The sequence below is a fragment of the Balaenoptera borealis genome (genome assembly GCF_965194805.1).
Source record: "Balaenoptera borealis genome assembly, chromosome: 5".
Taxonomy (NCBI): domain Eukaryota; kingdom Metazoa; phylum Chordata; class Mammalia; order Artiodactyla; family Balaenopteridae; genus Balaenoptera; species Balaenoptera borealis.
The window spans coordinates 5,347,243-5,361,954 of NC_138862.1; the positions used below are offsets into that span (position 1 = coordinate 5,347,243).

General features: G+C 38.1%; 1 protein-coding gene and 1 long non-coding RNA gene across 3 annotated transcripts in view; one reads left to right on the forward strand and one right to left on the reverse strand.

Annotated features, from left to right (window-relative positions):
• The window catches only part of DSCAM (DS cell adhesion molecule), a gene marked incomplete at its 5' end in the record, with an annotated part of 739,398 nt that overhangs the window by 419,775 nt on the left and 304,911 nt on the right, over window positions 1–14,712 (forward strand). For both annotated transcript variants that reach the window (XM_082393800.1, XM_082393801.1), the window contains one exon: window positions 3,788–3,934. In XM_082393800.1, the coding sequence (XP_082249926.1) occupies window positions 3,788–3,934 (147 nt within the window). The remainder of the gene's footprint in view (window positions 1–3,787; window positions 3,935–14,712) is intronic.
• The window catches only part of LOC309629636, a 127,415-nt gene continuing 113,458 nt past the window's right edge, over window positions 756–14,712 (reverse strand). The window contains exon 3 of the long non-coding RNA XR_014245157.1: window positions 756–3,142. This is a non-coding gene — a long non-coding RNA (uncharacterized lncRNA). The remainder of the gene's footprint in view (window positions 3,143–14,712) is intronic.

Genomic DNA, 14,712 nt, shown 5'->3' on the forward strand with positions numbered 1-14,712 from the left:
GAGCCTCAGGACCTGCCATGCTCTATGTGTTCACCGCTCAGCACCATGACAGGAGGAATGTGGCTGTAGGACGTCCACCCTGAGTGTTCCTACAACATTCTGAATCATGCAGATGCCCCATTTTCTTTGGTAGTTTTATGTTTCTAGATAGAAATATCCCACTAGTCCCTGTGCTGAGCTTAGCCAGGCTGGCTGAACTGGTACCAAGCTGTGAGTTTACTTCAGTGGCATTAACATACCAGCTCATGTTGACAAACATTGGAGAACCACGCCAGCAGTCACTTGATACCCATTTTCTCTTAGTTTATGCAAACTTCTAACAGCTTTGGTATGTCTAGTTTCTACCTCTCAGCATACCGAAGGCATCACATTGCGTGTGTGTCCACAGGGGTACTGACAGCAGAGAGAAGTAACAGCTAATAGCCTGGTAATAACGGAGGGAACAGATAAAACTATTAAAGACAGAACCAAGGGCTTGAATTCCTGGACCATTTAGTTCATGTTGAGAAGCCAAGATAGCTTCTGAGACATCCCTCTAATAACTGAGCAGCATGGCTCAATAATCAGCGCCCACAATGATGACCCTGAATCCAAAAATCACTCACTATTGTTAACTGACTGATTTGCAATGTGTTTAACATGACAAAAAGTATCTACTGTATTTTAGTAATGTTTCCACCTAAAGTGCTGATAGTTTTCCAAGGGAAATAAAGTTACCTATAGAATTTTGACTTTGCGCAGTTGTATATTACCAGACGGTTCTGAGTAGTAAAGGGTGCTTGTGTATATGTCTGTGTGTGTGCGTGTGCGTATGTGTGTGTGTGTGAGAGAGAAAGAGACAGTTTGTGTGTGTGTGCAGTTTATTGCTATTAATATTTTGTATTTTAATATTTGCCTATTTTAACAGAAGCACGTTCTTCAATTTCATTTAAGGCTGTGAACAAACCCATTTATTCCATATGATACAAAACCCTCTGGTGATGTAAGACAGGAAGCGGGGTGCAGTGGCAAGCAAGGGGGTGGATGAGAAGATTCCTTGTCACCGTGAAGCCTGGCGTTCTAGCGACTGTGCTGTCCGTCACTGTCCTGAGGGTTCCACATGTCTCGGGAGTTCAGACTGAACCTTGGGTCTTCGCAGCCCTGTCCTAATCAAAGGCTTCTATTCTTCAAACTTATTTTAAATTTTAAAATACTGATCAGTTTGGGGATGTGTTTTAACGAGAAATAAAGGGTTAGACAGAGATGGTTCAAATTAGCCCAGGAATTCAGTCACCTCCTTCTCTCTTTCCTGTGAATATTTCAGAAAATGTTTCAGACAGGGTTCCTGTTTTTCTGAAACAACATGTCTTAAGAGAGTCTTATTTAGCATGCTAAGTGGGTAAAAAGAAGCCAGATATTCCAGGAGCAAAGTGAGTGATCAAATTAAATGTGCCTGGAGACCAGAGCCCTCTCAGGCATCAGCGGAGTAATGAGTGCAGGCCGCTGCTGCAGCCCTGAGCATCTCTCAGCGCTCTGAGAGCCGTGCACACGATGCTTTTCCTTACATTTAGCCTCTGCTGATGCCCTGTCAATTCCAATGAGAAGACTCTGTGTTAGAGAGGTGACAGGAGTTAATACAGTATCTTTTTCGCCCCTCTTTTCTGTCTATCACTCTGTACTTTAAAGGAACTGGTTATGAAAGCATTATGTAAGTATGCAAAATATATTGAAAGAAAAAAACGTTTCAATTATACGCATTATATACTGGTAAGAAATGCTTGGCATGTGATGAAATATGACAAGTGGTATTTTTAGTTGCTTTTTTTAGGGGGAAGATAAAGCAAAAATATCTGGAACATACAACATTTGCTTTTTCAGCTATTCTAATATTTAGCATATGTATAGCATATTTTAAAATAAGTAACTAATGCAGTTGTTTAAAAAGTAAATTTTTTACTTAAAGATATTTTATCCTCCTTTAGTAGTTAGTTGGTGTTCTTTTGGAAAGCTTATGCTAGATCAGTATTTGTTTTATGATTTTTTTCTTATTCATGTCCATGGAATTGCTTTCATATTGCATAAGAAGTAATAAGCCATTTTTATTTTTTAAATTTTTTTAAAGATTTTTTTTAAAATTATTTTTATTTATTTAAAAATAAAATGTGTTGCGTCTTCGTTGCTGCGCGCAGGCTTTCTCTAGTTGTGGCAAGCGGGGGCTACTCTTCCTTGTGATGCACAGGCTTCTCACTGTGGTGGCTTCTCTTGTTGTGGAGCACGGGCTCTAGGCGTGCAGGCTTCAGTAGTTGCAGCACATGGGCTCAGTAGTTGTAGCTCATGGGCTTAGTTTCTCTGCGGCATGTGGGATCTTCCTGGGCCAGGGCTCGAACCCGTGTCCCCTGCATTGGCAGGTGGATTCTTAATCACTGTGCCACCAAGGAAGCCCATATTTTATTAAAAAAATTTTAACGTCTTTATTGGAGTATAGTTGCTTTACAATGTTGTATTAGTTTCTGCTCTGTAACAAAGTGAATCAGCTGTATGTATACATGTATCCCCATGGCCCCTCCCTCTTGCGTCTCCCTCCCACCCTCCATATCCCACCCCTATGAATAAAATATAAGAAATAACCAAGGGTTGGCTCAACTTCAATATTTGAGACCTAAAATTAATGAAGTCAAGACTCCTGGCAAATTCTGATTAAAATAAACCCAAGGCAGTTTCAAATGAACCTAAGGAAAACAGTTTAAAAGAAGGTGAATTTTTGGCATTTTAGTCTTTTCCCAAAGAGACAAAACCATTATCTTTTAAGTAGAATTGCATCAGACGCAGAAATATTCCATAGGAAAGACTCTAACAGTGGTAGAAAGCGTCTTGAGTCACTACCATGTAGGTGCAACAACTCACCTTGAGATTTACTCCTTAGCTTTTATTTGGTGTATCATCAAATTATAATTGAACAGTGAAAAATTATCTTTAGATATTTACATTTTCAAAGGAAAAATCATCTTTATTCTTCTTCAAGCAGCACTGATGCTTGATCTCTTAATGTTGACCATTTCTGTACAAATAGAGTTGTATAGGCGAAAATCACAGGTCACGGAGAACACATTTTTTGTCCTGTGCTGATATGAAGGAGGAACAGCTGGGTATGGCTTTTTTCTCCCTGAGGTGAAGATGTTATTGTCAATAATTTGAGTAGTAATTAGGAAATAGCAGTGTTCTCTAAAACACTGAAGATAGGAGGAACTGATCTTTGTCTTAGAATATAGAGGTAAGTGTTGGTTATTATTGAGGAAATAAGACAGTCTTTCCTGGGAAGATTGTGGAATGTATTATTGCTCTATAGTCTAACACTTTTGTGTGTCTACTGAAATATTTCAAGCTGAGACAAAAGTTTATATTTACATGAGGTGGAAATTTACAAAAGAAAGTTAATACTCCTTTAATTTGTCACATTCTAGAGAAAAGTGATGATCAAAGAAAATATGCTAAATTAGCTACATACTAATTATATGCCTACTTTGTTGCTGTTAAATAAATACATGACCTAAAAAATTAATTCACGAGAGTAGGCTTTACAAGTATATATTTATTGGGTAGCATACTTACTAAAAACTCTTAATTTAGGATAGTTGAAGAATTAATATATCTCAGGCCCTTAAAGTAACACACACATACAAACACACACCTTTTATTTTCCTTCACATGAGTTTCCTTCAGGTGAAGAAAAACTATTCAATGACTTTGTTTATATAAGTGGGTTGCTTCTGTTCTCTTTTAATGGAGTAATCATTTTCTTTGATTTCAGGATCTAGATTTCTCATCACATCCACGGGAGCCTTGTATATTAAAGATGTACAGAATGAAGATGGATTGTATAACTACCGCTGTATCACACGGCACAGATACACCGGGGAGACAAGGCAGAGTAACAGCGCTAGACTTTTTGTATCAGGTAAAAATTCATCAACACTGTGTTTTGTATTTATCTCTGTCTTCCTTTGTTAGTGCTCTGGGATGACTCAACCAAAATTGTGGAATTCATGAACAAAATGAAGCCTTCATTTTTTTTCCCCAAAATATTTTAGCAATTTAAGGTTTTGGGTTTTTTTAATAAATTTATTTATTTATTTTTGGCTGTGTTGGGTCTTCGTTTCTGTGCAAGGGCTTTCTCTAGCTGCGGCAAGCGGGGGCCACTCTTCATCGCGGTGCGCGGGCCTCTCACTGTCGCGGGCCTCTCTTGTTGCGGAGCACAGGCTCCAGACGCGCAGGCTCAGTAGTTGTGGCTCATGGGCCTAGTTGCTCCACAGCATGTGGGATCTTCCCAGACCAGGGCTCGAACCCATGTCCCCTGCATTGGCAGGCAGATTCTCAACCACTGCGCCACCAGGGAAGCCCAGCAATTTAAGGTTTTTTAAACCAATACCAATACAGTACAATGCAAATATGGATATTTCAAGTGAAATAATTTCACCTTTTATAAAGCTCCAAATTCCTTTGACCCAATATGATTTCTGTTTTGCTGACAATGCCTCCTTGCCCTGTTATTTGCATGTTATGTCATTGGCAATACCAACCAGCACCATGATGCCTCCTACCCTGCACAGATCTAGGGGAAGCAGGGCAGGGTCCTATAGAACAGGGATCCCCAGCCCCTGTTAGGAACCGGGCCACACAGCAGGAGGTGAGCGGCAGGCGAGCGAGCGAAGCTTCATCTGTATTTACAGCTGCTCCCCATTGCTCATGTTACCACCTGAGCTCCGCCTCCTGTCTGCATTATGGTGAGTTGTATAATTATTTCATTATATATTATAATGTAATAATCATAGAAATAAAGTGCACCATAAATGTAATGCGCTTGAATCATCCCTAAACCATCCCCCCACCCCACCCGCCGATCCGTGGAAAAATTGTCTTCCATGAAACCGGTCCCTGGTGCCAACTTATTCCCTGTATCATGTCTAACAGTAGTGGGGAAATTATCCACGTCTAAAGTTAAAGAAATAATCACACTCTCTTAACTCCTTCCAGGATTATTCTTGAGTGAAGAAAACCCCAAAGCAAGTTTATTCCACTCTGATAAATATGTCCATTTTGTGCCTTTTTTAATGGGATTTATACTTTGAGAAAATATTGACCTTTTGCAGAATCTTTACAGTTGGCTTGCTCTTGGCCCGTCTGTCAAACAAATCAGCAATCCATTCACACGGGGACGCATTAGCACTTCATGCAGCAGTTTAGAAGCGTGAAATGACCATCTTGGTATTAGAAATCAAGTGCAAAATATCTGACCTTCGCCCTTGTAGCTTTAGAATGTAAAATCGATCCATGCAGTGAATATCTATTTTATTTGTCATGATGTTTTGTGCGGGAGACGTGACGGGAAGTTTTTAAATGTTGGGGCAATTAAAACAATGTCACCTGAACACCCACTTACTGCCCTTGATAATGTTCTATCTGGATTCCTCTTCCACATTCACATCCTTAAAATAGCCAAAGCCCACCTGTCTTTTCAGGTGTAGAACAAACATAAGTCATAATTAATTGATTTTTCCTCTGAACTTGAAAATACTTTTTTTTTAACCTGTTCTTTTTCATGTCAATTGATACTTTATCCCTTGTATTATAGTTATGTCTTGTTGCCTCTTTTAAGGGCAAGAATAATCATTACAGTAAAAATATGCTCACTTTTTTCAAAAATGTAGATAAAATGAATTAGAAAATGAATGGCATCTGTCATCTTTTCCATGGTAGCTTTAATGACAACACAATGGTCTACATGTTCAGAATATCTTAGGAAAGGTCTTGTTTGCATTGAAGAGGAACTTCTTTATGACAATATTGAGATAAGAAAGGAGCAGTCTCTGGGGGTGGCACGGATCTGGGTATGAGATGGAGCTTGGCAAAAGACGCAAATAAACATGTCTCCATCGAAAGAACGTGAATTAAGTGATGATAATCTGGGAGCCCATTTTTCTCTAAAGAGAAACCTAAAAAGAGAGAAAGCCTGAAAAGGTAACCTTGTTTATCTCTACTCTAAATCAGTAAGTACTGATTTTCAAATTTAACTCTGAGTGGGAAAGGCAAATTTGTTTTTCTTAATCCCAAGTTTATTTATTTATTTATTTTTAATTTTTTTTTTTAAGCATGTTTTGCTGATGTTTCAAAAATAGGCAGCAGGACTCATTAGCACTGGGTCACCATGGAAGTGATGAGCGTCCATGAGGTCGCCTCGTGAGCGTTTGTGCAGATAAGTGAGGAGCATCAGAGCAGAATCTAGTGAAGGAATGCCATACACTCAGATGCCAGCAGAAGAGAGGGAATAAGACTGAACGTTTGGGGTTAAAGGTGGTATTTGCAAGAAGGGAGAAGTCAGCAGAGTCACACATAATCAAAAGGCTCATAAGAGAGTCTGCTGCATGTGGTGAATTGCACTTATGACTTTTTGGTCACAGACATTTTAATAAAGTAGTTGAGGGAGGAGATTGTCAGTGCTAGAAGATGAGAACATAGACACTGAGTGCAGATTATTGTTCTAGAGTTCTAAGCTTTGAAGGCAAAGAGAAATTAATTTTATTTTAAATTAGATTTAAATTCATTTAAAAATGTACACATGGGGTTTGGATCATGGCCGGGGGCATGTTAGTAACAAGGTTTTTAATGACTCCAAACTCCTCTTGAAGCCGAAACAGATGCAATAGGATGACAAAAGAAAAAGCATGTGGATGACATCAACAAAACTAGGTGATGGGGATTCCCCAGAAACTGTTAAATGTGGGGGGCTATGGACAAACTACTGACAACAATAGGACCAGCGTAGGAAGAGCAGCAGTGTAACATTAGGTGATGGATAGTGAAAAGGGAAGAGTTACTGGGATTACTATATAGTCACCGAACTGCAAAATTGTCAGCAAATGCTCATCTCCAAAAAGCGGAGGACAGGAACTTCTCTGGTGGCGCAGTGGTTAAGAATCCGCCTGCCAATGCAAGGGACACAGGTTCGAGGCCTGGTCTAGGAAGATCCCACATGCCGCGGAGCAACTAAGCCCATGCGTCACAACTACTGAGCCCACATGCCACAACTACTGAAGCCCACATGCCTAGAGCCCATGCTCCTCAATAAGAGAAGCCACAGCAATGAGAAGCCCACGTACCACAATGAAGAGAAGCCCCCTCTTGCTGCAACTAGAGAAAGCCTGTGCGAAGCAACGAAGACCCAACACAGCCAAAAATAAATTTAAAAAAATAAGTAAACAGCAGAGGACCATCTCTTGAATGGAAACCTAGGAAAATGTGTCTAAGAATATTCACAACAATTTGATAGACCTACACAAGCTCTGAGAAGCTGAATGCAAAAGGGCCATGATATCACATAGTTTGGTAGTAGCCTAACTCCTTGCAGATCTCAGAAATATTTAGCAAATACTACTTTCAGAAGAACAGAAACTCACCCTGAGGGAAACTGCTGGATTTAGGAATCAAATTGAGCCAGAGTGGAACACTAAACAGAGAGAGAAGGCTCAGCAGTATGGGAGGCTCTAGGAGAATTTCATCCTATAAAATGCTCTAACAGAGGGAAAATTAACTATGTTTGTATTATTTTTATTTGGAACCAAGATTTTCAGTGTAAGAGAAAAGATAAAAATAGAAAACCAAAGAATTAATAAAATTCATGAAATATCCAATAGAAAGTATCAGTACACACTTGCTGTTTTTTTTAATATGTGATTCCAAGTTCTTTCCCTTTTCAGTGGGCAGTGGGCAACCAACAGCAACAAGCACCTCTACCACCTAGATCATAGTCTCCTTTAAATATTATTCCCCAATAACAGGGACCATGGTTCCTTGGAAGAACAATGGATTATTGGTCTGGGACAGGAAACATATAAGATGAGCCTGGAACATAAATGGGGTCTTGTCACAATTGTATGTATGCATATATATATATGTATGTATGTGTGTGTGTATGTGTATATATATATATATACATACACACACACACATACACACATATGTGTGTATATAATACACATATATGTACATATATATGCTTATATAATCATTTACATATATACTTACATGTGCACACATACATATACATTTAATAATAACAAAAGCAATAATAAGAAACTTATTCATCTACTTAGAGGTAACTAAGGCAGGCACCAACTCTGGATTTTGATAATTAGTCATTAAAGATAACAACAAAATTTCTTCCTGTCTTTCTTGTAACTACTGTATTTCAAGATAACCAAATAACCCTAGTTCAGGGAGAAAAGTTCTTATTTACAGAATAATTACATCTATTGAATGTGAAAGAAAATGGAAATTTTAAAATTGCCATTTTCAACCCTTAATAAAATAACTTAATTCAGACAAACATTATCATCTGAATTTTCTGATCAATTTAGTCTCACTGAGTGTGGGAAAGCAACACATGATGTAGATGCAAAGGGAAAGAAAAAAGGTTGAACTTGATCTAGACTATCCATTACAACTAAATTCCAGTTATAAGGAAAACGGCAATAGAGGAACAGGTTAAATGACACCATGAAGAAAGAAATTCAAAATGTGAGATTTCTTGTAAGATAACTCACCTGGTTTCTTCAATGAGTCAAAGACATGAAAAGAAATAGAAGGAGAGTCTTATCTGAATTAAAAGAGAATCAAGAGCCATAACAACTAAGATCACTGGTAAGGGGGTGTGGCCAAGATGGCAGAGTAGGAAGACCCTGAGCTACCTCTTGCTATGGGCACACCAAAATTAGAACTATTTGCAGAGAAACTATTGATGAGAATGACCTGAAGACTAGTTTTCCACAATTAAAGAGGTAAAGAAGGAACCACAATGAGCCGGTAAGAAGGGCAGAGACATGATATAGTCAAGATCACACCTCTGGGTAGGCAACCCACAAGGAAGGAGAATCACAATTGCAGAGGTTCTCCCCAAGGAGTGAAGAGTCTGAGCCCCACATCAGGCTTCTGAGCCTGAAGGTCCTGCATCAGGAAGGTGAATCCCCAGACTGTCTGTCTTTGAAAGCTAGTGGGGCTTGTATACAGCAGAACAGGAGAGCTGAAGAAAATAGAACTCTTAAAGGGCTCATACAAAATCTCACACACTCTGATACCCAGCGCAGAGGCAGTAATTTGAAAAGAGCCTGGGTCAGACTCACTTGCTGATCTTGGAGAGCCTCCTGCAGAGGCACTAAGCAACTGGGACTCCCCCCTGGGGAGATGCTGGTGGCAGCAATTTTGGAGAGCTCATTGTACCATGAGGGCACTAGTGCTGGCAAGTGCCTGTTTAGTGTCCTCTTTCTCGCCTAGTAGTGTTGGAGGTTTACCCACCCATGGACCGGTTGGCAGCACACCTTGGACTCCCCGACCCAGGCTAGCAGCCTGCTGCATGGAGACCCAGCCCCACCCATTAGTGGGGCAGCAACCTCTGCATGAGGCAGGGCCTGCCAGCCAACCAGGCTGGGGTCCAGCCCTGCCTACCAGCACTCCCACAATAGTGAGCTCAACTACAACAGAAGGGTGCATACAGCCCACATAAGGGCACCCTTAGAGCATATAGCTCTGGTGACCAGAGCAGAGTGTGCTGCTGGGACCCATAGGATGTTTCCTATATAAGGACACTTCTCCAAGATCAGGAAATGTAACTGACCTACCTAATACATAGAAATAAAAACAGAGAATTAGACAAAATGAGGCAACTGAGGAATATATTGCATACAGAAGAACAAGATAAAATGCCAGAAGAAGAACTAAGTGCAGTGGAGATAATAATCTACCCAATAAAGAGTTCAAGGTAATGATCATAAAGATGCTCAATAAACTCAAGAAAAGAATGGATGAACCCAGTGAGATGCTGGTGGCAGCAAAGAATTAGAACCAAACAGAGCTGAAGAATACAATAACTGAAATAACAATACACTAGAAGGAATCAATAGTAGATTAGATGACAAAGAGGAACAGATCAGCAAACTGGAAGACAGAGTAATGGAAATCACTCAAGCTGAACTGAAAAAAGAAAAAAGGATTTAAAAAATGAGGACAGTTTGAGGCCTCCAAGACAACATCAAGCATACTAACATTCACATTACAGGGGCTTCATAAAGAGGAGAGAGAGAGAATGGGGAAGACAACTTATTTGAAGAAATAATAGCTGACAACTTCCCTATCCAGGGAAAGTAAACAAATATCTAGGTCCAGGAAGCACAGAGAATCTCAAACAAAGTGAACCAAAGAGGTCCATACCAAGACACATTGCAGTTAAAATGGCAAAAATTAAAGCTAAAGAGAGAAACTTAAACATAGCAACAGAAAAGAAATTAATTAAGTACAAAGGAACTCCCAGATGACTGTCAGCTCACTTTTCAGAAGAAACTTTGCAGGCCAGAGAGGAGTGGCATTATATATTTAAAGTGATGAAAGGAAAAAATCAAGAACACTCCACAAAGGAGAGGTGGAGAGCTTTACAGACAAGCAAAAGGTGAAAGATTTCAACACCCACCAGTAAACCCATTTTACAAGGAATGATAAGGGGACTTCTCTAAGCAAGAAAGAATGTACAGCACCTAGAAATATGAAAATTATGAAAGGAAAAATCTCATTGGTAAAAAGGCAAGCATACAGTAAAGATAGTAGATCAGCTACTTATAAAGCAAGTAAAAAGGTTAAAAGATAAAAGCAATAAAATGATTTATATCTACAATAAGTAGTTAAGGGATACACGAAACAAAAAGACGTAAAATACAAAGTCAAATATGCTAAGCATTGGTAAAAATGCAGGGTTGTTAGAATACGTTCAAACTTAAGAGATCATCAACTTAAAAAATCATATATATATATATATACATATATATATGTAGATAGATAGATAGATATCTATTTGGTGACCACAAACCAAAAATCTATAATAGATACACAAAAAAGAGAAAGGAATCCAAACATAACACTAAAGATAGTTACCAAGTCACAAGGGAAGAGAGCATAAAAAGAAGAAAGCAACAAAAAAGAACTACAAAACAACCAGAAAACAATTAACAAAATGGGAATAAGTACATAACTAATCAAAAGACATAGAGTGGCTGAATGAAAAAAAAACAAAAAACAAAAAAAACCCACAAAAACAAGAGCCATATATATGCTGCCAGCAAGAGACGCACTTCAGATCTAAAGACACACACAGACTGAAAGGGACAAAGAAGGACATTACAAAATGATAAAGAGATCAATCCAAAAAGAAGATATAACAATTGAATCTATGCATCCAATATAAAATCCCCTAAATATATAAAGCAAATATTGACAAATTTAAAGGGAGGAATTGAGAGCAACACAATAATAGTAGGGAACTTAAATACCCCTCTTACATCAATGGACAGATCATCCAAACAGAAAATCCATAAGGAAAGATTCACCTTAAATGAAACATTAGATCAGATGGGCTTCAGGAAAGATCACATGCTAGGCCACAAAAACAAGTCTCAGTAAATTTAAGATTGAAATCATATCAAGCACCTTTTCCAACCACAAGGATATGAGACTACAAATCAACTACAAGAGAAAAAAACTGCAAAAATCACAAACATGTGGCAACTAAACAAGATGCTACTAAACAACCAATGGGTCACTAAAGAAACCAAAGAGGAAATTTTAAAATATCTGAATACACACGAAAACAAAAACACAACAATCCAAAATCTGAGACACAGCAAAAGCAGTTCTAAGAGGGAAGTTTATAGTGATGCAAGCCTTCCTCAAGAAATAAGAAAAATCTCAAATAAACAACCTAACTTTATACTAGAGGAACTAGAAAAAGAAAAAAACAAAACCAAGGTTAGTAGAAGGAAAGAGATTATAAAGATCAGAGCAGAAACAAATGAAATAGAGACTAAAAAAATAGAAAAAATCAATAAAAGTAAGGGCTAGTTCTTTGAAAAGATAAACAAAATTTATAAAATTTTAGCCAGACTCATCAAGAAAAAAAGAGAGAGGTTCCAAATAAATAAAGTCATAAATAAGTGAGGAAAAGTTACAACCAACACCACAGAAATACAAAGGATCATAAGAGATTACCACAATTATACACCAATAAAATGGACAATCTAGAAGAAATGGATAAATTCCTAGAAATGTACAATCTCCCAAGACTGAATCAGGAAGAAATAGGAAATCTAAACAGACTGATTACCATTAATGAAATCAATCAGTAAAAAAACAAAAAACAAACAAAAAAACTTTCAACAAACAAAGTTCCAGGACCAGACAACTTCCCAGGTGAATTCTACCATTTACAGAAGAGCCAATCCTTCTCAAACTATTCCAAATTTGAATAGGAAGGAATGCCTCCGAACTCATTCTGTGATGCCAGAATCACCCAATCACTCAGATACCAAAACCAGACAAAGACACCACACACACACACACAATTACAGGCCAACATCAAGAATGAATATTGCAAAAATCCTCAATAAAATATTAGCACAAACTGAATTCATCAATACATTAAGAGACATACACCATGATCCATGGGATTTATCCCTGGGATACAAGAATAGTTCAGTATCCACAAATCAGTCAATGTGATACACCATGTTAACAAATTGAAGAATCAAAATCATATGATTATCTCAGTAGAGGCAGAAAAAGCTTTTGAAAAATTTAATAATCATTTTTGATAAAAAAAAAAAAACTCTTGGGTCTTCCCTGGTGGTGCAGTGGTTAAGAATCCGCCTGCCAAGGCAGGGATCATGGGTTTGAGCCCTGGTCCAGGAAGATCCCACGTGTCGTGGGGCAACTAAGCCCATGCGCCACAACTACTGAGCCTGTGCTCTAGAGCCCATGAGCCACAACTACTGAGTCCTTGTGCCATAACTACTAAAGCCTGCGCACCTAGAGCCAGTGCTCCACAACAAGAGAAGCCACCGCAATGAGAAGCCCACACACCACAATGAAGAGTAGCCCCCGCTCACTGCAACTAGAGAAAGCCCGCATGTAGCAACGAAGACCCAACGCAGCCAAAAATAAATAAATAAAATAAATAAAAATTAAAAAAAAAAACTCTCAACAAAGTGGGTATAGAGAGAACATACATCAACATATATATGGCAAGCCCACAGCTAACACCATACTCAACACTGAAAAGCTGAAAGCATTTCCCCTAAGATTAGAAACAAGACAAGAATATTCACTCTCACACTTTCATTCAACATAGAACTGGAAGTCCAAGCCACAGAAATCAGACAAGAAAAGAAATAAAAGTAATGCAAATTGGAAAAGAATAAGTAAAACTGTAACTGTTTGCAGAGGACATGATACTATATACAGAAAAATCCTAAAGATGCCAACAAAAAACTACTAGAACTCATACAATAAATTTGGTAAAGTTACAGGATACAAAACTAAACTACAGAAATTTCTTGCATTTCTATACACTTAACAACAAACTATTAGAAAGAGAAATTAAGAAAACAATCCCATTTACAAGTGCATTGAAAAAAAAAAATACCTAGGAATAAATCTAACCAAGGAGGTAAAAGACTTGTATTCCAAAACCCAGAAGACATTGATGAAAGAAATTGAAGATGACACAAACAAATGGAAAGACACAACATGCTCATGTCTCAGAAGAATAAATATGATTAAAATGGCCATGTTCCCCATGGCAATCTACAGAATCATTGCAATTCATATCAAAATACCAATGGCATTTCACATATCTAGAAACAAATAATTCTAAAATTCGTATGGAAACCAAAGAAACCCTGAATAGTCTAAACAATCTTGAGAAAGAAGAACAAAGCTGGAAGCATATCATGCTCCCTGATTTCAAACTATATTACAGAACTACAGTCATCAAAACAGTATGGTACTGATGCAAAAACAGACACATAGATCAATGGAACAGAGTAGGGAGGCCAGAAATGAACCCACACTTCTATGATCAATTAATCTATGACAAAGGTGGCAAGAATATAAAATGGGTAAAAGATAGCCTCTTTGATAAATGGTGTTGGGAAAACTGGATACCTACAGGCAAAAGAATCAAACTGGACTACTCTTTCACACCATATACAAAAATAAATTCAAAATGGATTAAAGACCTAAACTTAAGTCCTGAAACTGTAAAACTCCTAGAAGAAAACATAGGCAGTACATTCTTTGACATTGGTCTTAGCAGTATTTTTTTAGATCTGTCTCCTCAGGCAAGGGAAACAAAAGCAAAAATAAATATATGGGAATACATCAAACTAAAAAGCTTTTGTGCAGTGAAGAAAAGTATCAACAAAATGAGAAGGCAGTCTGCTGAATGGAAGAATATATTTGCAAATGGTATATCTGATAAGGGGTTAATATCCAAAATATGCAAAGAACTCATACAACTCCACATCAAAAAAAAAACCTGGTTAAAAAATGGGTAGCAGACCTGAATAGACATTTTTTTATCCCAAAGAAGACATACAGATGGCCAACAGACACATGAAAAGATGCTGAACATCACTCATTATCAGGGAAGTGCAAATCAAAACCACGGTGAGATATCAGTACACATCTCTCAGAATCGCTATTATCAAAAAGTCCACAAATAACAAGTGCTGGCAAGGATGTGCAAAAAAATGAACCCTCATGCACTGAACAGCCACTATGGAAAACAGTATGGAGCTTTTTCAAAAAATTAAAAATAGAACTACCATATGGTCCAGCAGTTCCACTTCTGGGTATTTATCT